The 25,617-nt window shown below is 48.8% G+C and overlaps 1 protein-coding gene across 1 annotated transcript in view; it reads left to right on the top strand.

The window, feature by feature from the left end:
- The window catches only part of LOC133360132 (mucin-19-like), an 80,225-nt gene that overhangs the window by 16,126 nt on the left and 38,482 nt on the right, over positions 1 to 25,617 (top strand). Inside the window, exons 3-7 of the mRNA XM_061578718.1 lie at positions 2,465 to 3,972; positions 6,251 to 6,304; positions 8,270 to 8,323; positions 13,057 to 13,110; positions 18,833 to 18,885. Coding sequence (XP_061434702.1) covers positions 2,465 to 3,972; positions 6,251 to 6,304; positions 8,270 to 8,323; positions 13,057 to 13,110; positions 18,833 to 18,885 — 1,723 coding nt within the window. The remainder of the gene's footprint in view (positions 1 to 2,464; positions 3,973 to 6,250; positions 6,305 to 8,269; positions 8,324 to 13,056; positions 13,111 to 18,832; positions 18,886 to 25,617) is intronic.

Raw genomic sequence — 25,617 nt, 5'->3', positions numbered from 1 at the left:
CCAGGGTACTGTATGTCTGGAACCACATCTTTTACAGACGGTACCAGATCACGGATTTTATGTACTGTGTTGAATCGGACCTGGATCTTGTGTTTAATCAGGATTTTGGAGATCTTTTTTGTGACCCCAGCAATGTAGGGTAAGGTGATGGTCTTGAAAGGCTCCTCAACAGGATCCTTCTTGATGGTTGGAGTGATGGCTTTGCGGATTGTGTAGTCGGAGTAACCATTAGCCTTAAGAGCTTGGCGTACGTGTTTGAGTTCACTGGCAATGTGTTCATGGTCGGAGATGCATTGGGCTCTATGATATAGAGTCTTGATGAGGGAATTCTTCTGGGATGGATGGTGGTGGGAATCCGGTTTTAGATAAGCATCCGTATGGGTGGCTTTCCTGTAGACAGAGTGGCTCACTGAACCATCAGGTCTCCTTTTGATTAGGACATCCAAAAAGGGTAGCTTGCCATCTTTTTCGACTTCCATGGTGAATCTGATGGCTGGGTGTATGGAGTTGATGTGGTCGAGAAATTGGTCTAGAGCAATTGGCCACATGGCCGTGCTGCTCTAAAACAATTTCTCGACCACATCAACTAACTGCAGCTACATATCATTAACATTCCTTTCCTTTGTTACTGCTAATCCCTGCACCCCCCCCCCCCCTTGGTGCTGTTGATCCTGCATAATGCATGGGCATAATATGACTTTGAAACCCCCCCGCCCACCTCCATCGCATTTTTCCATGAATATGCTAAATTCTTCTTCATATGCACATTCTTTTGTTAAGGCGCTCTTTCTTCCACCTCCAACGCAGCTTATATATAAGCTCCTAGCTTGGCATTGTCTCATTCTTCACCTGAAGACGGCTGCTTGCGTTGTAGCCGAAACGTCGTGAGAATTATTTTATTTTGTTATGTTTTATTTTTATTATTTTATTACTTCCCTTCTACGTGACTTTACCGAAAGAACCAAGAAGACTACCCATACACTAACACGTACGTCATCACTAACACTACCCATACACTAACACTAACACGTACGTCATCACTAACACTACCCATACACTAACACTAACACGTACGTCATCACTAACACTACCCATACACTAACACTAACACGTACGTCATCACTAACACTACCCATACACTAACACGTACGTCATCACTAACACTGCCCATAGACTAACACTAACACGTACGTCATCACTAACACTGCCCATAGACTAACACTAACACGTACGTCATCACTAACACTACCCATAGACTAACACTACCCATAGACTAACACGTACGTCATCACTAACACTACCCATACACTAACACGTACACGTACGTCATTGGAACGGAATCGAAAGAAAGACTGATGACGTTCACATACGGAATGGGAAAGGGTTATAATCAATGCATCTCCTTGCCACGTTTGTCCCTCCACGTAAAATATTCTTGTACTTTGCGGTACTATCATGATGTTTATACTGTTTGTCGTCGTAACTGCCCCCTACTGTACATCTATGAACAAAAATAGCTTTACATAGCATGAGATTCCTCCTGCAGTGTCAATAAATAGTCTGATAAAAGTATGTTTTTGTACACATCCCAGCATCGCCACGGCCTCCTAGGAGCGCATCTCATCGGCAAAGCCGTGAATCGGTGTTCAACATCCGGTGTGCGAATCAGCTTGACACCAGTTCTGGGTGGACATATTCATAGACGTGGGTCCGAGTTGAATGGTGCAACTCTTAGTGGATGCAGAGCGAAAATTAACCATCCGCACCGCAGTCGAGGATGAGACGCACGTATACCCGTTGTATCGTGCAATGTAATCGCTTAACGGTATGGGCACATGACCACTTTCGCCGATGCACCTCGCTGACCCCGTGCCTGTGCCGGAAACCTGCGAACAAAGAGCTTCGCGGCTTATCGGATTCCTCCCCCTCCGCCGGTCTAAATGAAGATTTTTATTTCGATGGCCGAAGCGCGCTCACCGCGAGTTTCTCCACTCTCTCGACCGCCTTAGAGTAACAGTTATGCGGCACGTTGATGTAAAAAAATATATTTTAATGGATTCTTTTTTCACTTAAATGCATTTATTTTCATCTTGTTGGTTTTTTCGGTAAAAGTCACGTAGAATGGAAAGAATAAAATAATAAAAATAAAACATAATAAAATAATTCTCACGACCTTTCGGCCACAACGCAAGCAGCCGTCCTCAGGTGAAGAACAGGTCTGTCGAGAAGACAGAGTCTGAATGCATTCCATTTCTGTCTTCTGTCTTCTCGACAGACCTGTTCTTCACCTGAGGATGGCTGCTTGCGTTGTGGCCGAAACGTCGTGAGAATTTTTTTACTATGTTTTATTTTTATTATTTTATTATTTACATTCTACGTGACTTTACCGAAAGAACCAAGAAGATGATTCCCTGCAGTCACGAAAGCTTTAAATCGAAAAAAATGCATTTCTTTTCTTCCGCAGATGTGGACGTTCTCCAAAGGCTAGGCTTGACGCCCAACATCACGCTGGCGACGGCGATGTTGCCACCCGCCAAGCCGGTGACACCTCACGGCGCCGCGCTAGCACCGCCCGGCGTCATGCTCACCAGGAAATCCCAGGTGGAGGCCAAGGTCTCCGACGTCGTTCCGCCAGATTTTTTCGCTGGAAATTTCTCCATCGTCCTGAGCGTCCGCCCCCTGCGGCCGAGCCACGCGTTCCTCCTCAGTGTCACCGCGCCGACGGGCGGGGCGGGGGAGGCTCTCACCGCTGAGGCCCCCGCGCTCCTCTTCGGCCTGCAGCTCCTGCCGCGGAAGGTGGCGGTCCACCTGTCCAACGGGAAGCCGCTGCACTTCGGCGTAAACCTGCACGAGCCGAGGCCGCACAGCGTCGCCTTGGCCGTGACGGAGCGGAGCGTGACGCTCTACACCGGGTGCGGCCGCCAGTTCCTGCGGAGGAGCGTCAGCGCGGCCACTAGGCCCGCCGTCGGGCCCGAGGCCCTGTTCAGGCTCGGAAGGCTGTCCCGCCGCGCGGTGCCCTTCGAGGGCCTCGTTTGCCAGCTCGACCTCTTCCCCTCGGCCAACGTGGCCGCCGACTACTGCGCCGTCGTTCGCGAGGAGTGCCGAGGCGACGCCGGCGACGACGGCGGCGGAATCGCATCGCTCTCGCCGCCGATGCCGGGCGAGCGGCAGCCCGGCGAAGGCTTCGCCGCAGACGCCAACGGAACGGAGGCCCGGGGGGCGGCCGCTCCCCGGGCGACGGCGCCCCCGCGGCACGCGGCGGAAGGTGGGAGGCGGTGGGGACGCGCGCCCCCGGCGGCGGCGGCCAAGCGGGCTCCGACAACGGCGAGCGAGAACCAGGCCTCGCAGAAGCCTACGGCCTCGGCGAAGAAGGAGCCGGCGGCTTCTTCGAGCGGTGGCGGCGGCGGCGACGGCACGCCGAAGAAGGCTGACAAGGTCCCGCAGTCGTCGTCATCAACGATCACAAAGCCGACCGCTCCTTCGGAGAAAGCGGTCGGCCGTTTAATATCCACCAGTCGGGGTACTACGGCGGTGGCGTCGACGGCAGTGGTGACAGTTGAGGAAATCAACGAACCGGCGGCTCCAACGACGCCCCAAAGTCCCAGGCCCGAAGTGTCGAGCTCGCTTCGCCCGGGCGCCACCCGCGGGAGAAGCGGTACATCCGCGAGTCCACCGGAGACGCGACATGAAGCAGAAGGCGCTTCGGAAGGGCGGGCGGACGGCCCGCCGGGAGACGCCATCGGTGCGGGTGACGGCGGCCTAGAGATCCTGGGCGGCGGGGCGAGCGGCGCGACGGTCACGAGGAGCCCGGCGGATTTCGGCAACGCGACGCAGATCGAGACGCCCCCCCCCAGCGTCGAGACGATGCTGGGCGGTGACGGCTACTCGTTGGGCCATGACGCCACCGACGCCATGGTGCTGCTGCGTGGCTTGGAGGGGCTCCAAGGCCCCCGTGGAGACCCTGGGCCTCCTGTGAGTGGCGTGCGTGCATCTGTGTGTGCGCGCGAGTGCTCGCTAACAGCACTTGCACCAATAGCCTGTTCAGGTTATACGGGGGATCTTTATCTTTGTGCACGCGAGTGCTCGCTAACAGCACTTGCCCCAACAGTCTGTTCAGGCTATACGGGGGATCTTTGTCTTTGTGCACGCTAGTGCTCGCTGACAGCACTTGCCCCAATAGCCTGTTCAGGCTATACGGGGGATCTTTGTCTTTGTGCACGCGAGTGCTCGTTAACAGCACTTGCACCAACAGCCTGTTCAGGCTATAAGGGGGATCTTTGTTTTTTGTTGTTGCACGCGGCAGTGTAGCGGTTAGCGCTACGCTACGCTACGAACCCAAGGCGGACCCGAGTTCGATTCCCGCTCACGGCCACCAACCCCGATGACGATTATCTGAGCCGGTCCTGGGCCTCCCCTAGGTCGACTCAGCCTTAATTGAGTATTCGGCGCGGTGTGTAAATGGGCCATGAGGGAGACAAAGGTGGCCGGGCGTGGCGCTGGCCACCCACCCCCTCGTGTGTCGTTCCGGCCTTCATAGGTGCGCCCCAACAGTCCGTTGAAGGCCTAAACGGGGGATCTTTGTACTTGCGTGATCAGGGAGCGGTAGCGCAGTCATCATGGTGAAGGCGCAGCGCTGCAACAGCTTGCTCACGCCGCTCAGAGGTAGTTCTGTGACATCTGCTTCGTTGGGCCATTCTGTGTGGACCAGAGTGCTACCGCAAAGGGCCTCAACTAGAGGGAGCCATTGAGAGCTCAATCTAGAGCGGCGTTCTTCATCGCAAGGCCACTGTAGGCCAAACAGAGTGAGAACACCGCCCACGTCATCATCATCGTCATCATCATCGTCGTCATCACCGTCATCATCGTCGTCATCGTCGTCGTCATCGTTGTCATCATCGTCGTCATCATCATCATCGTCGTCATCGTCGTCATCATCTCTGATAAGTGCATATATTATAAGTGCATATATTGTCAGAGTTATGTTTTTTGTTTGCATTATGGCTCCAGGTATTGTGGTCTATGCAAACATGACTCCTTGTAAAAAAAGGTGTCAGTTTTGTTGCCAGATAGAAGGGTAAAAAGCCAATTATCAAGATCATTATTTTTCGATTTAAAGCTTTCGTGACTGCAGGGATTCATCTTCTTGGTTCTTTCGGTAAAGTCTCCCCGACAGACCTGGTCATCACCTGAGGACGGCTGCTTGCGTTGTGGCCGAAACGTCGTAAGAATTATTTTATTATGTTTTATTTTATTATTTTATTATTTCCATTCTACGTGACTTTAGCGAAAGAACCAAGAAGAAAGATCATTATTGTTATTTCACACGAAATTATTGCCACAAATGAACCACAATACTTTGGCTGATCTCGTTGAGGGGCTACGAAGCATCGTCACTCGACACTCCACTGACGCTCGCAGCGGCGGTGGCGGCTTCCGTCTCGGCCGTCGCGTGGCGCTTTCAGATGCGCTTCTGCGGCCGTCTGGAACGTTCTTGCCTTCCGATATTAGGAAGCCACTACTAGCTATGCAACTTTTAAATCATCGTCGTTTACATTGACAAACTCATTTGTTTAGAACTGCTTCTTGTGTTTAGTTGGTTGTCCTTCCCCCCCCCCCCCCCCCCCGGACCTCCGCTAAACGCGGTTGGCTCCGTAGGGTGCAAAAGAAGTTCAGCGTATACTCACACAAATACAACTTCTTCTTCCAAGACGTACCGGTCAGCCAAATACCACTGTCTCTGTGTCTATGTCTCTCTCTCGCTGTCTGTCTCTCTATCTCTGTCTCTGTTTCTCTGTCTCTCGCTGTCTCTCTCTCGCTGTCTCTCTCTCGCTCTCTCTCTATCTCTCTCTCTCTGTCTCTCTGTCTATGTCTCTGTCTCTCTCTCGCTGTCTCTCCTGCTCTCTCTCTCTGTCTCTGTCTCTCTGTCTCTCTCTGTCTCTCTCTGTCTCTCTTTCTCTCTCTCTGTCTTTATCTCTCTCTGTGTGTCTCTCTTTGTCTCTCTCTTTGTATCTCTCTCGTTGTCTCTCTGTCCCTCTGTCTCTGTCGCTCTCTCTCTCTGTCTCTCTCCCTCTGTTTCTCTCTCTCTCTGTCTCTCTCTGTCTCTTTCTGTCTCTCTATCTCTCTGTCTCTCCAGCGCTCGCCCTAGCGGAAGGCCCCCCTCTCCACCAGCAGCGGGCCTATGCGGGCGGTCGCGAACCCGCTCCTTTGCCCGCGTTTTAACGCCAACGCCGGAATGTGGGGTTGTGTGCAGGGACCGCCTGGGCCCACTGGCCAACGCGGAGTGCAGGGAATGAGAGGACCCAACGTAAGTTGCCCGCCTGCTAGATGTGGGCCACCCTCCCCCCTGCCTACCCTCCCCCTTGTCCACTGGGCTCTCAGAGGTAGCTCTCTGGTATATCCGCTTCCACGGGCCTTTCTGTGTGCACCAGAGTGTCACTTGAAGAAGGAGAAGAAGGGATCTCAGAGGTAGCTCTGTCATATCCGCTTCCGCGCGTGAACGTGAGAACGTTTAGCTCACGTGGTCAAGTTTTCTTTGCGTTCGGCCGCGCAAGTCTAAAGGCTGAGTCGTTAGCCCGCCGCCACCGCCCGACGCAGCCAGCCGGTAGGTTTGTGTCGCTTACGCAAAACGTGCCAATTGGTAACTACTCGGGCCATACACCGGCTGCGCGTCGGAGAGTAAATCCCACCACAACATTAACAATTCGCGTAGGCCGGACGTGATCGCCGGTGACTGCGTCCAGAAACGCGGGGCGGTTTTTTTTTTGCTGGACGCATGAAGAGATCCGTCTGCTCGCAGCTCGTTGGGCCACAGCAACGATGACCATTCGGGTCTGGCCGTGCCGGGTGGGTGGGTGGAGGCTCTTGACGGCATAAACTTGGCCACTTCACTATTCAACAAATATATTATTATTTTTTACCGGGTAAGGCCCCACTGAGCTACGAAGCTTTCTTTTTTCGGAAGCGACCTCGCCGTCACCTACGGCAGCACAAGAAAAGCGGCCCGTCGTGGAAACTTCAAGCGGCAGCCAAATTATCCTGAACGCGTGACGTCCATTCTCTAAATGTGCAAAGGAAGAACCGGGAGGACCCGGAGAAAAATCCACGCGCCCACCACGAGGAGAGAGAGCGACACGCAAACTCCAAATATACAGCAGCAGGCGTCAGGGTGGAGATCGAACCCACGACCTCCTGCACACCAGGCGTGGTAGTTAACATCTCCTAGCCACCGTGATGATAATGAGAGAGAGACACGCAAACTCCAAATATACAGCAGGCGTCAGGGTCGGGATTGAATCCACGACCTCCTGTGTACCAGGCGAGGTAATCAACATCTCCTAGAAGCCTAGGCGATCCATGAATAGTTACCCAACAACAAACATCAGCTGTGAATTGAGATGAGGGGAGATGGAGGCCTGCCTTGCAATCTGAATGAGATCTGTTTAACAAGTAGTAGTAGGAGGTTGCTTTCGCAACCAATATTATCCATAATGGAGGTTTTTGTGGTAAGATTCAGTGAATATAAAGGTTGTGTAGTTAAACCCGCCACCACCCGACACAGCCAATTATGAAGGTTGTGTCACGTAAGCGAAACGTGGCCAATTCGTCGCTAGTGCAGCACCCCACGGGTGGTGAGCTGGAGAGTAAAGCCCACGACAACATTCACAATTCGAGTAGCCGCGACGTTTCACCGGCGATTACGACAACAACAACAACAGCAACAACCAGCAGCATCAGGTGACAGCCACGGAGTTGTGATGTCATTACTTGTAAGCCAATCAGGGGTGTAGGCCAGAGGCTGCGGAGGAGGGGGGGGGGGGTGATGTATGCACATAAATTACAATGGGCATATTCTTCGGTTTTTTCGGTAAAGTCACGTAGGTAAAAATTAAAATTAAAATTAATTAAAGTAAAATAAATAAAAAATCACGACGTTACGGAGGCAACACAAGCTTCCGTCTTCAGGTGGAACCGTCACAGCCACGATAGCTGTATCAAGTAAATGAGAGATTACAAGAGCTACCACTCCGTTTATATAATGGTTGAGGGGGGAAGGGCCAAGTTAAGGCACAATTTTTTACCTACGTGACTTTACCGAAAAAACCTAAGAATATGAATCCTTGCAGTCACGAAAGCTTCAAATCTAGAATACATGACATCCTTTAACTGGTTGGGTTATTCACGTGGTGATCAACAACAACAACAACAAACCCGTCTTGCTGTGGGTGAATGAGATGTCACTGTCTGCTTGTTTGTGTTTATCATTCCCAAGGGACTGCGTGGACCTCACGGTAATCCTGGCGTGCCCGGTCCACCAGGCTTGATGGTGAGCAACATCGCACGTGTCGTGCTGTTAGTCTATGGACAGTGTTGAGTCTATGGGTAGTGTTGAGTCTATGGGCAGTGTTGAGTGTATGGGTAGTGTTGAGTCTATGGGTAGTGTTGAGTCTATGGGCAGTGTTGAGTCTATGGCCAGTGTTGGGTCTATGGGCAGTGTTGAGTCTATGGGTAGTGTTGAGTCTATGGGCAGTGTTGAGTCTATGGGCAGTGTTGAGTCTATGGGTAGTGTTGAGTCTATGGGCAGTGTTGAGTCTATGGGTAGTTGAGTCTATGGGCAGTGTTGAGTCTATGGGCAGTGTGAGTCTATGGGCAGTGTTGAGTGTATGGGTAGTTTTGAGTCTATGGGTAGTGTTGAGTCTATGGGCAGTGTTGAGTCTATGGGTAGTGTTGAGTCTATGGGCAGTGCTGAGTCTATGGGCAGTGTTGAGTATATGGGTAGTGTTTAGTCTATGGGCAGTGTTGAGTCTATGGGTAGTGTTGAGTCTATGGGCAGTGTTGAGTCTATGGGCAGTGTTGAGTGTATGGGTAGTTTTGAGTCTATGGGTAGTGTTGAGTCTATGGGCAGTGTTGAGTCTATGGGTAGTGTTGAGTCTATGGGCAGTGCTGAGTCTAGGGCAGTGTTGAGTCTATGGGTAGGTTTGAGTCTATGGGTAGTGTTGAGTCTATGGGTAGTGTTGAGTCTATGGCAGTGTTGAGTCTATGGGTAGTGTTGAGTCTATGGGCAGTGTTGAGTCTATGGGCAGTGTTGAGTCTATGGGTAGTGTTGAGTCTATGGGCAGTGTTGAGTCTATGGGCAGTGTTGAGTCTATGGGTAGTGTTGAGTCTATGGGCAGTGTTGAGTCTGTGGGCAGTGTTGAGTGTATGGGCAGTGTTGAGTCTATGGGTAGTGTTTAGTCTATGGGCAGTGTTGAGTCTATGGGCAGTTGTTGCAGTGTTGAGTATGGGCAGTGTTGAGTCTATGGGTAGTGTTGAGTCTATGGGCAGTGTTGAGTCTGGGCAGTGTTGAGTCTATGGGTAGTGTTGAGTCTATGGTAGTGTTGAGTCTATGGGTAGTGTGAGTCTGGGCAGTTTTGAGTCTATGGGCAGTGTTGAGTCTGTGGCAGTTTGAGTCTATGGGCAGTGTTGAGTCTATGGGCAGTGTTGAGTCTGTGGGCAGTTTGAGTCTAGGGCAGTGTTGAGTATGGGCAGTGTTGAGTCTGTGGGCAGTTTGAGTCTGGGCAGTGTTGAGTCTATGGGCAGTGTTGAGTCTATGGGTAGTGTTTGAGTCTATGGGTAGTGTTGAGTCTATGGGCAGTGTTGAGTCTGTGGGCAGTGTGAGTCTATGGCAGTGTTGAGTCTATGGGTAGTGTTGAGTCTATGGGCAGTGTTGAGTCTATGGGCAGTGTTGAGTCTTGGGCAGTGTTGAGTCTATGGGTAGTGTTGAGTCTATGGGCAGTGTTGAGTCTAGGGCAGTGTTGAGTCTATGGGTAGTGTTGAGTCTATGGGCAGTGTTGAGTCTATGGGCAGTGTTGAGTCTATGGGTAGTGTTGAGTCTATGGGTAGTGTTGAGTCTATGGGCAGTGTTGAGTGTCTATGGGCAGTGTTGAGTCTATGGGTAGTGTTGAGTCTATGGGCAGTGTTGAGTCTATGGGTAGTTTGAGTCTATGGGCAGTGTGAGTCTATGGGCAGTGTTGAGTCTATGGGTAGTGTTGAGTCTATGGGCAGTGTGAGTCTATGGGCAGTGTTGTCTATGGGTAGTTTGAGTCTATGGGTAGTGTGAGTCTATGGGCAGTGTTGAGTCTATGGGTAGTGTTGAGTCTATGGGCAGTGTGAGTCTATGGGCAGTGTGAGTATATGGGTAGTGTTGAGTCTATGGGCAGTGTTGAGTCTATGGGTAGTGTTGAGTCTATGGGCAGTGTTGAGTCTATGGGCAGTGTTGAGTTATGGGTAGTGTTGAGTCTATGGTAGTGTTGAGTCTATGGGCAGTGTTGAGTCTATGGGTAGTGTTGAGTCTATGGGCAGTGTGAGTCTATGGGCAGTGTTGAGTCTATGGGTAGTGTTGAGTCTATGGGCAGTGTTGAGTCTATGGGTAGTGTTGAGTCTATGGGCAGTGTTGAGTCTATGGGCAGTGTTGAGTCTATGGGTAGTGTTGAGTCTATGGTAGTGTTGAGTCTATGGGTAGTGTTGAGTCTATGGGCAGTGTTGAGTCTATGGGTAGTGTTGAGTCTATGGGTAGTGTTGAGTCTATGGGCAGTGTTGAGTCTATGGGCAGTGTTGAGTCTATGGGTAGTGTTGAGTCTATGGGCAGTGTTGAGTCTATGGGTAGTGTTGAGTCTATGGGCAGTGTTGAGTGTATGGGTAGTTTTGAGTCTATGGGTAGTGTTGAGTCTATGGGCAGTGTTGAGTCTATGGTCAGTGTTGAGTCTATGGGTAGTGTTAGTCTATGGGTAGTGTTGAGTCTATGGGTAGTGTTGAGTCTATGGGCAGTGTGAGTCTATGGGTAGTGTGAGTCTATGGGCAGTGTTGAGTCTATGGGCAGTGTTGAGTCTATGGGCAGTGTTGAGTCTATGGGCAGTGTTGAGTCTATGGGTAGTGTTGAGTCTATGGGCAGTGTTGAGTATATGGGCAGTGTTGAGTCTATGGGTAGTGTTGAGTCTATGGGTAGTGTTGAGTTTATGGGCAGTGTTGAGTATGGGTAGTGTTGAGTTTATGGGTAGTGTTGAGTCTATGGGTAGTGTTGAGTCTATGGGCAGTGTTGAGTCTATGGGTAGTGTTGAGTCTATGGGTAGTGTTGAGTCTATGGGTAGTGTTGAGTCTATGGGCAGTGTTGAGTCTATGGGTAGTGTTGAGTCTATGGGCAGTGTTGAGTCTATGGGTAGTGTTGAGTCTATGGGCAGTGTTGAGTCTGGGCAGTGTGAGTCTATGGGTAGTGTTGAGTCTATGGGCAGTGTTGAGTCTATGGGCAGTGTTGATTCTATGGGCAGTGTTGAGTCTACGGGCAGTGTTGAGTCTATGGGTAGTGTTGAGTCTACGGGTAGTGTTGAGTCTACGGGCAGTGTTGAGTCTATGGGTAGTGTTGAGTCTATGGGTAGTGTTGAGTCTATGGGTAGTGTTGAGTCTATGGGCAGTGTTGAGTCTATGGGTAGTGTTGAGTCTATGGGCAGTGTTGAGTCTATGGGTAGTGTTGAGTCTATGGGCAGTGTTGAGTCTATGGGTAGTGTTGAGTCTATGGGCAGTGTTGAGTCTATGGGTAGTGTGTCTATGGGTAGTTGTTGAGTCTATGGGCAGTGTTGAGTTATGGGCAGTGTTGAGTCTATGGGCAGTGTTGAGTCTATGGGCAGTGTGAGGTCTATGGGCAGTGTTGAGTCTAGGGCAGTGTTGAGTCTATGGGCAGTGTTGAGTCTAGGGTCAGTGTTGAGTCTATGGGCAGTGTTGAGTCTATGGGCAGTGTTGCGTCTATGGGCAGTGTTGAGTCTAGGGCAAGTGTTGAGTCTATGGGCAGTGTTGAGTTCTTGGGCAAGTGTGGAGTCTATGGGTAGTTGAGTCTATGGGCAGTGTTGAGGTCTATGGGCAGTGTTGAGTCTGTGGGTAGTGTTGAGTCTATGGGCAGTGTTGAGTCTATGGGCAGTGTGAGTCTATGGCAGTGTTGAGTCTATGGGCAGTGTTGAGTCTATGGGTAGTGTTGAGTCTATGGGCAGTGTTGAGTCTATGGGTAGTGTTGAGGTCTATTGGGTAGTGTTGAGTCTATGGGTAGTGTTGAGTCCTATGGGCAGTGTTGAGTCTAATGGGCAGTGTTGAGTCTAGGTGCAGTGTTGAGTCTATGGGTAGTGTTGAGTTCTATGGGTAGTGTTGAGTCTATGGGCAGTGTTGAGTCTATGGGTAGTGTTGAGTCTATGGGCAGTGTTGAGTCTACGGGCAGTGTAGCTATTTCGTGAATAACGCGGGAACACCGTTATTCACTCACACCTCGTAGAGAGACGACTCAAGAATCAAAGACAATGGGAAGCCAGCTGCCCAGTGATAAACCGGCACCGAGCTCTGCTGTCCTCTATATATTCAAGTGTTTTTTTACACGCTTTTTATTCAACTCACTCTGTCTGTTGTTGTTGTCGTCGTTTGTTGTATCCTCAAATTTTGTAACTAAATTTTAACTCACTTCCCAATGTGGTATCGGCTGCAACTTGGTATACTGATGTCATACTGACGACAATACTATATTCTATCATAAAAAATATATATTTTTTTAAACATTATTTTTTAGATGTTATGTTTCGGCTTGGGTCTAATTGCCCACGGTCAACTGACGTTGGCTGTGATTGGCCACGGTCTCCTTACGTTATGTCAAGCTTCGGGGGCCACTTCGTGGAGTCGTGGATTTCTTACATTACTAGTACATTTCATAAAAGCGTGTTAAATTTGTTTTAAACATTACTGATTTTTCGACCAGTTGACGAGTGTCAATTTACTCGCTGCCCATCGAACGAATCGACGCTGATGAGACGCACTCGCCCCAGAAGGACGTGCGGTCGATGGGACGTGTTTCAAACCGACCAAGAAATTTAGCCACGTGGAGAGCCACAAAATTACGGGGCGGTGGTAGGCGTCCACTCGTTAATCGCCGCTGAATTCTCCGCAAGAACGACTCCCCGGCTGACGACGCCGTTGATGTCCGGCGCCAACGTGCGGTCCGTGCGATCCGCACCCATGGTCGTTGGTTCACCCGGCTCTCTCTCACCCCAGGGACTCACCGGTGACCCGGGCATGGAGGCCCCTAGGGGCCCCCCAGGAAAGAAGGTGAGTGTCCCGTCAACCCCTTGCACCCGGGGCTCGGACCGTGAACTACACTCGCCACGTGAATGTCGGAGCAGAAGTGACGACGTTGATGAGTTGTGTCGACGGAGCTGCCCTCCCTTACGCTGGCAACTTTACGTCTGCAAAGTCTGTGGGCAGTGTTGAGTCTATGGGCAGTGTTGAGTCTATGGGCAGTGTTGAGTCTATGGGCATGTTGAGTCTATGGGCAGTGTTGAGTCTATGGGCAGTGTTGAGTCTATGGGCAGTGTTGAGTCTATGGGTCAGTGTTGAGTCTATGGCAGTGTTGAGTCTATGGCAGTGTTGAGTCTGGACAGTGTTGAGTCTATGGGTAGTGTTGAGTCTATGGGCAGTGTTGAGTCTATGGGCATGTTGAGTCTGGACAGTTGTTGAGTCTATGGGCAGTGTTGAGTCTATGGGCAGTGGTGAGTCTATGGGCAGTGTTGAGTCCTGGACAGTGTTGAGTCTATGTGCAGTGTTGAGTCTATGGGCAGTGTTGAGTCTATGGGCAGTGTTGAGTCTGGACGTGTTGAGTCTATGGCAGTGTTGAGTCCTATGGGCAGTGTTGAGTCTCTGGGCAGTGTTGATTCTATTGGGTAGTGTTGAGTCTATGGGCAGTGTTGAGTCTATGGCAGTGTTGAGTTAATGGGGCAGTGTTTGAGTCTCATGGGCAGTGTTGAGTCTATGGGCAAGTGTTGAGTCTATGGGTAGTGTTGAGTCTATGGGCAGTGTGAGTCTGTGGGTAGTGTTGAGTCTATGGGCAGTGTTGAGTCTATGGGCAGTGTTTGAGTCTATGGGCAGTGTTAGTCTATGGGTAGTGTTGAGTCTAGGGCAGTGTTGGTCTATGGGCAGTTTGAGTCATGGGGCAGTGTTGAGTCTATGGCAGTGTTGAGTCTATGGGTAGTGTTGAGTCTATGGGTAGTGTTGAGTCTATGGCAGTGCTGAGTCTATGGTAGTGTTGAGTCTATGGGTAGTGTTGAGTCTATGGGCAGTGCTGAGTATATGGGTAGTGTTGAGTCTATGGGTAGTGTTGAGTCTATGGGCAGTGCTGAGTCTATGGGTAGTGTTGAGTCTATGGCAGTGTTGAGTCTGTGGGTAGTGTTGAGTCTATGGTAGTGTTGAGTCTATGGGTAGTGTTGAGTCTATGGGTAGTGTTGGTCTATGGGCAGTGTTGAGTCTATGGGTAGTGTTGAGTCTATGGGCAGTGCTGGTCTATGGGTAGTGTTGAGTCTATGGCAGTATTGAGTCTGGACAGTGTTGAGTCTATGGGTAGTGTTGAGTCTATGGGTAGTGTGAGTCTATGGGCAGTGTTGAGTCTGTGGGCAGTGTTGAGTCTATGAGCAGTGTTGAGTCTATGGGCAGTGTTGAGTCTATGGGTAGTGTTGAGTCTATGGGTAGTGTTGAGTCTATGGGTAGTGTTGAGTCTATGAGCAGTGTTGAGTCTATGGGCAGAGTCTATGGGTAGTGTTGAGTCTTGGGCAGTGTTGAGTCTATGGGTAGTTTTATTTCGATTTAAAGCTTTCGTGACTGCAGGGATTCATCTTCTTGTTTCTTTCCGGTAAAGTCACGTAGAAGGGAAGTAATAAATAATAAAAATAAACATAATAAAACAATTCTCACGACGTTTCGGCTACAACGCAAGCAGCCGTCTTCAGGTGAGAATGAGACACTACCAAACTAGGAGCTTATATATAAGCTGCATTGGGGTTGAAGAGCGCCTTAACAAAAAGAATGTGCATGTGAAGAGGGATTTAGCATATTCATGGAAAATGCGTAGGCGTTGGGCGGGGGGGTGTCAAAGTCATATTATGCCCATGCATTATGCAGGATCAGCAGCAACCAAGGGGGGTGCAGGGATTAGCAGTAACAAAGGAAAGGAATGTTAATGATATGTAGCTGCAGTTACTCAACAACCACGTAGAAAACTAAAGTATAAACTACATAAAAAAACTAAAGTATAAACTGCATCGCACCATCAGTATACTTACTATACTCTATAATAAGCTGAGTTACTAACAGCAAGTAATACATTAAAATTTTACCTCGTAAAAATTCTATAATATGCTTCCATCTAAACTTATTCTCTTACATCACACGAGCATATACCGTACTATATACTGCCATAGATAAACCCAACATTAAATTATATACTGTATTGCTGTAAACCAACCTATATCTTATACATTAATATCACACTATGTATTATTCTACACACCCTAATGTGTATCGAAATGGTTTATACGTCCTTCCAATGATTGCTGAGCCAGAATCCATCTTCTCGGTTAAAGTTGTCTCTGTGTTTGTATATGTGGATCGCCTCATGAACGAATCTCTCATGATAGCCAGATGGCTTGCAGAGAACCTCTGTCTTGGAGAAGTCAATATCATGTGAGCCCACTGAGTTGTAACAGTGATCTGCCACGGCTGAGGTGTTAGTCCTACCGGGTTTCAGGTCAGCTTTATGTTCACGGATGCGGTCCGAGACATGTCGTTTGGTTTCCCCCAATGTAACTGCTACCACAGAGGCAACTTAGTTTGTAGACGCCAGGGTACTGTATGTCTGGAACCACATCTTTTACAGACGGTACCAGATCACGGATTTTATGTACTGTGTTGAATCGGACCTGGATCTTGTGTTTAATCAGGATTTTGGAGATCTTTTTTGTGACCCAGCAATGTAGGGTAAGGTGATGGTCTTGAAAGGCTCCTCAACAGGATCCTTCTTGATGGTTGGAGTGAGGATGGCTTTGCGGATTGTATAGTCGGAGTAACCATTTGCCTTAAGAGCTTGGCGTACGTGTTTGAGTTCACTGGAAATGTGTTCATGGTCGGAGATGCATTGGGCTCTATGATATAGAGTCTTGATGAGGGAATTCTTCTGAGATGGATGGTGGTGGAATCCGGTTTTAGATAAGCATCCGTGTGGGTGGCTTTCCTGTAGACAGAGCCACTCTGTCTACAGGAAGCCACCCACGGATGCTTATCTAAAAACGGATTCCCACCACCATCCATCTCAGAAGAATTCCCTCATCAAGACTCTATATCATAGAGCCCAATGCATCTCCGACCATGAACACATTTCCAGTGAACTCAAACACGTACGCCAAGCTCTTAAGGCAAATGGTTACTCCGACTATACAATCCGCAAAGCCATCACTCCAACCATCAAGAAGGATCCTGTTGAGGAGCCTTTCAAGACCATCACCTTACCTACATGCTGGGGTCACAAAAAAGATCTCCAAAATCCTGATTAAACACAGATCCAGGTCCGATTCAACACAGTACATAAAATCCGTGATCTGGTACCGTCTGTAAAAGATGTGGTTCCAGACATACAGTACCCTGGGTCTACAAACTAAGTTGCCTCTGGTAGCAGTTACATTGGGGAAACCAAACGACATGTCTCGGACCGCATCCGTGAACATAAAGCTGACCTGAAACACGGTAGGACTAACATCAGCCGTGGCAGATCACTGTTACAACTCAGTGGGCTCACATGATATTGACTTCTCCAAGACAGAGGTTCTCTGCAAGCCATCTGGCTATCATGAGAGATTCGTTCATGAGGCGATCCACATATACAAACACAGAGACAACTTTAACCGAGAAGATGGATTCTGGCTCAGCAATCATTGGAAGGACGTAATAAACCATTTCGATACACATTAGGGTGTGTAGAATAATACATAGTGTGATATTAAATGTATATAGATATAGGTTGGTTACAGCAATACAGTATATAATTTAATGTTGGGTTTATCTATGGCAGTATATAGTACGGTATATGCTCGTGTGATGTAAGAGAATAAGGTTTAGATGGAAGCATATTATAGAATTTTTACGAGGTAAAATTGTAATGTATACTTGCTGTTAGTAACTCAGCTTATTATAGAGTATAGTAAGTATACTGATGGTGCGATGCAGTTTATACTTTAGTTTTTTATGTAGTTTATACTTTAGTTTTCTACGTGGTTGTTGAGTAACTGCAGCTACATATCATTAACATTCCTTTCCTTTGTTACTGCTAATCCCTGCACCCCCCTTGGTTGCTGCTGATCCTGCATAATGCATGGGCATAATATGACTTTGACACCCCCCCGCCCAACGCCTACGCATTTTCCATGAATATGCTAAATCCCTCTTCACATGCACATTCTTTTTGTTAAGGCGCTCTTCAACCCCCAATGCAGCTTATATATAAGCTCCTAGTTTGGTAGTGTCTCATTCTTCACCTGAAGACGGCTGCTTGCGTTGTAGCCGAAACGTCGTGAGAATTGTTTTATTATGTTTTATTTTTATTATTTTATTACTTCCCTTCTATGGGGGTAGTGTTGAGTCTATGAGCAGTGTTGAGTCTATGGGCAGTGTTGAGTCTATGGGTAGTGTTGAGACTATGGGCAGTGTTGAGTCTCTGAGCAGTGTTGAGTCTATGGGCAGTGTTTGAGTCTATGGGTAGTGTTGAGTCTATGGGCAGTGTTGAGTCTATGAGCAGTGTTGAGTCTATGGGCAGTGTTGAGTCTATGGGTAGTATTGAGTCCATGGGTAGTGTTGAGTCTATGGGCAGTGTTGAACCTATGGGTAGTTTTGAGTCTATGGGCAGTGTTGAGTTTATGGGCAGTGTTGAGTTTATGGGTAGTGTGAGTCTGAACCGAATCTCCTGCGTGCCAGGCGAGGTAGTTAACATCTCCTGGCCACCGTGGCTCCCTTTGAAGGGGCACGCCCAGTGGCAGCTGTCCGAAAGGTGGCCCGGCAACTCTTCAGCGAGCCGGGCTTTTAGTCTGCCAGCGGCGGGCAGGTGAGTGCCGCCGTTGCGCGAGTCCCGATCGAGTCATTTGCCGACGTGATTACTTTTCATTTTTTGGGTTCAACAAAAAATAAAACAATAAAATCACGACGTTTCGGAGGCAACACAAGTCTCCGTCATCAGGTGGGACCGTCACAGCCAGATTTGCTGCATCAAGTGAGGGAGGGATTCAAGGTGTAAGCTCTTAAGTACCAGTTAAGGGGGGAGGGGGGGAGGGGCTTATCAGAATGTGGTAGCCAATGAATGGAACGTATCGGGAGGGGGGGGCGGGGCTAACAGAGTATGAATCCTTGCAGTCACGAAAGCTTCAAATCTAGAATTCAACAAAAAACTTTGGCAAACTCTTGACCGCCGACGAACACAACTCCTCCGGCATCGTCACAGGTTCGACGCGCCCGGCCCGTCGCTACCGGAGCCGGCGTTTCGGAAGAAGTCGCGGGACGAACATCCGCGGAGGGTGTCGGAAGACCGCGCCCAGAGTAGGGGGCGGATGGTTGATCTTCCACGAGATGCTCATGGTCCCACAACCCATCCACAGAACCACCCACTGCACAAAACCATGGCAGCGGCGAGTAGATACCGATGACGCACGGATGACGCACGAATGGGGAATTTAAAGGCCTCCGGTTAGTAGCGTGGCGACTGTGGGTCATCCAGAACGGAACCGTCGTACAGCGCGCGACGAGGCAATGCCCGATCCACAATACGAAGCAGACATCATGACGACGACGATGATGATGCAACCGGCTCCTGACGCGGTTATCCGACGGCCTGACCACCTGGAATGTGAAATCTTCGTTGTTGGCTCTGCGTCAACATCAGCAGCCGTATAACTTTTAGTTAAACCAAAAATATAGATACATTCACGGTAAATGATCACGTCTCTGTGCTTTTATGTTTCAGGGCTACCCAGGACCCATGGGTCCAAAGGGCCCTCCGGGACAAGAAGGGCAAAGGTAATTTGGGGCACCGCGGTGGCTATGAGATGTTAACTACCTTGCCTAGTGTACAGGAGGTCGTGGGTTCGATCCTGACCACGACGCCTGCTGCTGTATATTTGGAGTTTGTGGTGTTTCTCTCTCATCATCATCATGGTGGCTAGGAGATGTTAACTACCTCGCCTGGTGTACAGGAGGTTGTGGGCTCCATCCCGACCCTGACGCCTGCTGCTGTATATTTGGAGTTTGTGGTGTTTCTCTCTCTCATCATCATCACGGTGGCTAGGAGATGTTAACTACCTCGCCTGGTGTACAGGAGGTCGTGGGCTCCATCCCGACCCTGACGCCTGCTGCTGTAGATTTGGAGTTTGTGGTGTTTCTCTCTCTCATTATCATCACGGTGGCTAGGAGATGTTAACTACCTCGCCTGGTGTACAGGAGGTCGTGGATTCGATCCTGACTATAACGCTTGCTGCTGTATATTTAGAATTTGTGGTGTTCTCTCTCTATCATCATCACGGTGGCTATGAGATGTTAACTACCTCGCCTGGTATACAGGAGGTCGTGGATTCGATCCAGACCTGACGCTTGCTGCTGTATATTTGGAATTTGTGGTGTTCTCCTCTCATCATCATCACGGTGGCTATGAGATCTTAACTACTTTACCTGGTATACAGGAGGTCGTGGGTTCGATCCCAAACCTGACGCCTGCTGCTGTATATGTGTAATTCACGTGTCTCTGTTTCTCTCCGTGGTGGCTGCTTGGGTTTTTCTCTGGGTCCTCCAGTTTTTCACCCTCAGCATTTAGAACCAACGTCACCACGCGTTGAGAGCATTTGCCCCACCGCTATTTAATTTCCACGCGACGGTGATGGTGATGACGATGAGACCACTTCGTTGGCGCTAATCATTTGTGACGGACAGGCTCGCTTCTGAAGAAGAGCAACGTAGCAACTCGTGGGACCTTACTGGTGACAATGCAACGTTCAACATTCTAGCTTTTTATTACAAACGGCCGTCTAAGCAAAGAGCCTGATTTTAAATTTAGATTTAAAGCTTTCGTGACTGCAGGGATTCATCTTGTTGGTTCTTTCGGTAAAGTCATGGAAGGGAATAATAAAATAATAAGAATGAAACATAATAAATGCAATTCTCACGACGTTTCGGCCACAAAACGCCGAAACGTCGTGAGAATTGTCGGCAGACCTGTTCTTCACTGAGGACGGCTGCTTGCGTTGTGGCCGAAACGTCGTGAGAATTGTATTTTATTATGTTTAATTCTTATTATTTATTATTTCCCTTCTATGTGACTTTACCGAAAGAACCAAGAAGATGAATCCCTGCAGTCACGAAAGCTTTAAATCGAAATCTATGGGCAGTGTTGAGTCTATGGGCAGTGTTGAGTCTATGGGCAGTGTTGAATCTATGGGCAGTGTGAGTCTATGGGCAGTGTTGAATCTATGGATAGTGTTGAGTCTATGGGCAGTGTTGAGTCTATGGGCAGTAAAGAACATGTCTGTCGGAAAGACAGCGTCTGAATGTCTTCCCGACAGACCTGTTCTTCACCTGAGGACGGCTTGCTTGCGTTGTGGCCGAAAACGTCGTGAGAATTGTATTTTATTTTGTTTTAGTATTTTATTATTTCCCTTCTACGTGACTTTACCCGAAAGAACCAAGGAGATGAAAGCCTGATTTATTTTATATATACGTGATTATATAAAATCTATATAAATAAAAAAATATATCTCTTCTCTCCGTCACCGCTAAACTAATTTCCTCTGCCATCTCTGACACACGTGCGGAGCAAACCATGGATTTGTGTCCCGATGAATCCCCCCTCCCTCCCTTCTCCTCCATAAATCGAACGCTGGGCCTGGCATCGGCCAAGCGCCGGCATCGGCCAAAACTTCACGACCAAATATGCGCGCGGTCGTTTTGTGTTGATTCAATTTTTATTATCGCCGCCACCGCCACCGTTGCCGGCACTCTAAAATTTTGGTGAATGTCATTGACATTTGCCAGAGAAAATACTTTGATTTATGTGATTTTAATGATATATGAATATTAATCGATGTATTTAATCTGGGGCACTGTTTGAATGGCTTCGAGGTTTCTAAGCGTACGTGGGGGGAGGTGAGCTCCCAGCTGAGCCAGACGCACGCGCATGATGAACTTACGCACCGTACGTAGCCAACCGTGCTAATCGGATGTGCAGTGTTGAGTCTATGGGCAGTGTTGAGTCTATGGGCAGTGCTGAGTCTATGGGCAGTGTTGAGTCTGTGGGCAGTGTTGAGTCTATGGGCAGTGTTGAGTCTATGGGCAGTGTTGAGTCTATGGGCAGTGCTGAGTCTATGGGCAGTGTTGAGTCTGTGGGCAGTGTTGAGTCTATAGGCAGTGTTGAGTCTATGGGCAGTGTTGAGTCTATGGGCAGTGTTGAGTCTATGGGCAGTGTTGAGTCTATGGGCAGTGGTGAGTCTATGGGCAGTGTTGAGTCTATGGGCAGTTTTGAGTCTATGGGCAGTGTTGAGTCTATGGGCAGTGTTGAGTCTATGGGCAGTGTTGAGTCTATGGGCAGTGTGAGTCTATGGGCAGTTTTGAGTCTATGGGCAGTGGTGAGTCTATGGGTAGTGTTGAGTCTATGGGCAGTTTTGAGTCTATGGGCAGTGTTGAGTCTATGGGCAGTGTTGAGTCTATGGGCAGTTTTGAGTCTATGGGCAGTGTTGAGTCTATGGGCAGTGTGAGTCTATGGGCAGTGTTGATCTATGGGCAGTGTTGAGTCTATGGGCAGTGGTTGAGTCTATGTGCAGTGGTGAGTCTAGGGTAGTGTGAGTCTATGGGCAGTTTTGAGTCTATGGGCAGTTTGAGTCTATGGGCAGTGTTGAGTCTATGGGCAGTGTGAGTCTATGGGCAGTTTTGAGTCTATGGGCAGTGTTGAGTCTATGTGCAGTGTTGAGTCATATGGGCAGTGTTGAGTCTATGGGTAGTGTTGAGTCTATGTGCAGTGTTAGTCTAGGGTAGTGTTGAGTCTATGGGCAGTGTTGAGTCTATGGGCAGTGTTGAGTCTATGGGTAGTGTTGAGTCTATGGGCAGTGTTGAGTCTATGGGCAGTGTTGAGTCTACGTGCAGTGTTGAGTCTATGGGCAGTATTGAGCTATGGGCAGTGTTGAGTCTACGTGCAGTGTTTGAGTCTATGGGCAAGTGTTGAGTCTACGGGCAGTGTTGAGTCTATGGGTAGTGTTGAGTCTATAGGCAGTGATGAGTCTATGGGTAGTGATGAGTCTATGGGTAGTGTTGAGTCTATGGCTAGTGTTGAGTCTATGGCTAGTGCTGAGTCTATGGTGCAGTGTTAGTCTATCCAGCAGGTGTTATTTCATGGCGGCTTCGCCACGCTCACTTCGCGTTGAGCGTCCCAGGTGGTTCGTGCGGATTCGGCCACGGAGACGCAAAGCGCTAAGGCGGCGGCGAGTGGCTCGATGGTTGCCTCGCCGCTCTGAGATTTTCGTTCCACATGCGTCAACCTTGGCCTCGGCGTTTAAAGTTGAGCTTTCTTTGTAGCCGAGTGTACGATGCGGGGTTACCCCCCCCCCCCCCCCCCGAGGCACAGCAGGGTGACTCTGCTGTTCGAGGCTCTGGTGACGTTTCAGTGTCGCTCCGTATCACTCAGGTGGAAGGCACGGATTTGGGCTTTGCTCGGGTTGGGTTTGAGATTATTATTATTATTTTAGATTTGATGCTTTTGTGACTGCAGGGATTCATCTTCTTGGTTCTTGCGGTAAAGTCACGTAGAAGGGAAATAATAAAATGATAAAAATACAACATAATAAAATATTTTTAATATTATTTCCCTTCTACGTGACTTTACCGAAAGAAACAAGAAGATTATTAGTATTATTTAGGTCGTATTATTCACCCCGAGACCAGCTACATCTTACCACGTGAAGCCCAGATGAAGCCCACTCACTTGTTACTCAGAAGCAACCTCGCCACAAATGATAGCTCATTTAAGTGGCTCATCACGTGAACATTTACAGCGGCCAAATACTGTTAACGTGTAACGTTGATTCTAAATGTGGAGGAGGGAAACGGAGGAGCCGGAGAAAAATCCACGCGACCACGTGGAGAGAGATAGAGAGAGACATGGACACTCAAAATATTGCTGTAGGCGTCAATGATGCAATATCAATTCTTTTCACTAGGTCAACAAAATAAATAAAAAATTCTGGCCTGGACTTTTGCAGCTGTTTTAGACTAATTTCAGGGTGCTGATTCCAAATCTGATCTCAGATTTGTTCTATCACATCTCATTTTATGCTATCGGCATACCCCATTTTCATTTATTTTACCTGAAATTAACTCCGTACTTATGATTGCAAGTTGTTGCGAGTCAGTGACTGCTTTAGTGTTAAAATATGGTGCTGTATTTTTAGGATAGTGTGTTTATAATATCATTTTATGTAGATATCCACATTTTTTAAATATTTTCTTCTGCAGTTTTTATTGAAAATGCAATATTTGATGTGATAGACAAAAGCTGATGCCAGATTTGGAATCAGCACCTCAAAATTACCTTAAAACCGTTGGAATACCTTATGCCAGAAAAAAAAGTGTGTTGACCAGTGAATTATCAAATATACAGCAGCAGCAGGCGTCGGGGTCGGGAACGATCCGACAACCTCCCGCATACCAGGTGAGGTAGTTAACATCTCGCACAGTGGCGAGATGTAACCCGTAACACATTTAGATTTCAGCTTGGAATGAAATGGCCCTTCCTCGCCAGCGACGGAGCCCGCTGCGTTTGGGACAGAGACAAATGAGCTCACCGCAATGTCTCCGATGACTTATCACCCTCGGCGGTTTTTTTCCTTTTTTTCCTCTCTCTCTGTTTTTTTTTCTCTCCGATCATAACTTTCGTGGAATCGAGCGACGCGGCAAATATCGATCGACTTCGGCGGTGTCACTTGAGCCCCTGATATACCACTGACCACACCAAACGATGATGACCTGGGTTCGAACCCTGGGTCTGGGTGTCTCTGTGTAAGGTCACCGAACCAGCAATAACTTTGAACAGCTGGTTTTCAAGCCTTGGGTCTGCATGTCTCCAAAGGATAATGTATGTGTTTATAAGTTGAGCGAGCCACCTCGGAAATATTAGGTTCGAAACGGGGTCTGGTTGTCTCCAAAGGATAATGTATGTGTTTGAACATTGGCACAGCAACCCATGAACATCTGGGTTCGAGCTATAGATGTGAGTGTCTCTGATGAATACCGTTTGTGCTAATCAGGATATATTTTATAAAAATGCTTTTTTTTCCTGCAATAAATATCTTTTTCTGTCGAACAGGGCGCCATTGTATAGCTGGAGTGCTCGGTGCCAATGACATCTGCCGAACCAAAAGTATTTGTTCTGCACGGCCGACTGCTGATGAGACCCAGGAGGTCGAAACCGGCCCAGAATTTGAATGCTTAACAAATGTCAGTGGATAACGTTCGTCAAGAAAGCCATTAGGACTGGCAGGCAAAAAATAAAAAAAATGAACAACAAATTTAAATTATTACTCTCACGCGGAAATCGAGAAAACAGGCTGCTTGATTTGCGTGTTTATTTATTGATACAGTTCGCAAATCAAACTCAGGAGGCAAGCGGAGGGCTCGCAACGGGTGTGCTAACCACTGCGCCACCGCTCCGTCGTAACGTTGCACACACACACACACGTTGCACACACCACACGTTGCACACACACACACGTTGCACACACCACACGTAGCACACACACACGTTGCACACACACGTTGCACACACAAACAACGTTACACACACGTTGCACACACACACGTTGCACACACACGTTGCACACACAAAAAACGTTACACACACACACACAACGTTACACACACACACGTTGCACACACACACAACGTTGCACACGCACACACACACACGTTGCACACACACACGTTGCACACAACACACGTTACCACACACGTTGCACACACACACACGTTACACACACACGTTACACACACACACACACGTTACACACACACACGTAGCACACACACGCACACGTTACACACGCACACGTTACACACACAATAACCTTGCACAAACACACAACACGTTACACACACGCACACGTTGCACACACACACACACGTACACAACACACGTTACACACACACAAAACCTTGCACAAACACACACACACGTTACACACACGCACACGTTGCACACACACACACGTCACACACACACACGTTACACACACAAAACCTTGCACAAACACACACACACGTTACACACACGCACACGTTGCACCACACACACGTTACACACACACAACGTTGCACAAACACACACACAAAGTGCTCGCCAGAAATGAACCGCACAATACCTCGCTGCTGATCTCGTCAAGGAAGGATAAACCATCATCACGCGAACTCCGCTCATCCTCACAGCAGCAGCGGCAGCAGCAGCAGTGGCAGCAGCAGCGGTAGCGGCAGCAGCAGTGGCAGCAACAGCGGTAGCAGCAGCAGCAGCAGCAGTGGCAGCAGCAGCAGCGGCAGTAGCAGCAGCAGCAGTGGCAGCAGCAGCAGCGGTAGCGGCAGCAGCAACAGCGGTAGCAGCAGCAGCAGCAGCAGCGGCAGCAGCAGCAGTAGCAGCAGCAGCAGCGGCAGCAGTAGCAGCAGCAGCAGCGGCAGCAGAGCAGCAGTAGTAGCAGCAGCAGCAGCAGCGGCAGCACAGCAGCAGCA

Source organism: Lethenteron reissneri, chromosome 67 (assembly GCF_015708825.2).
Source record: "Lethenteron reissneri isolate LAM-NWPU_2019-01 chromosome 67, ASM1570882v1, whole genome shotgun sequence".
In the NCBI taxonomy this organism is placed as follows: Eukaryota; Metazoa; Chordata; class Hyperoartia; order Petromyzontiformes; family Petromyzontidae; genus Lethenteron; species Lethenteron reissneri.
This window is presented reverse-complemented; position numbering and strand designations above follow the sequence as displayed.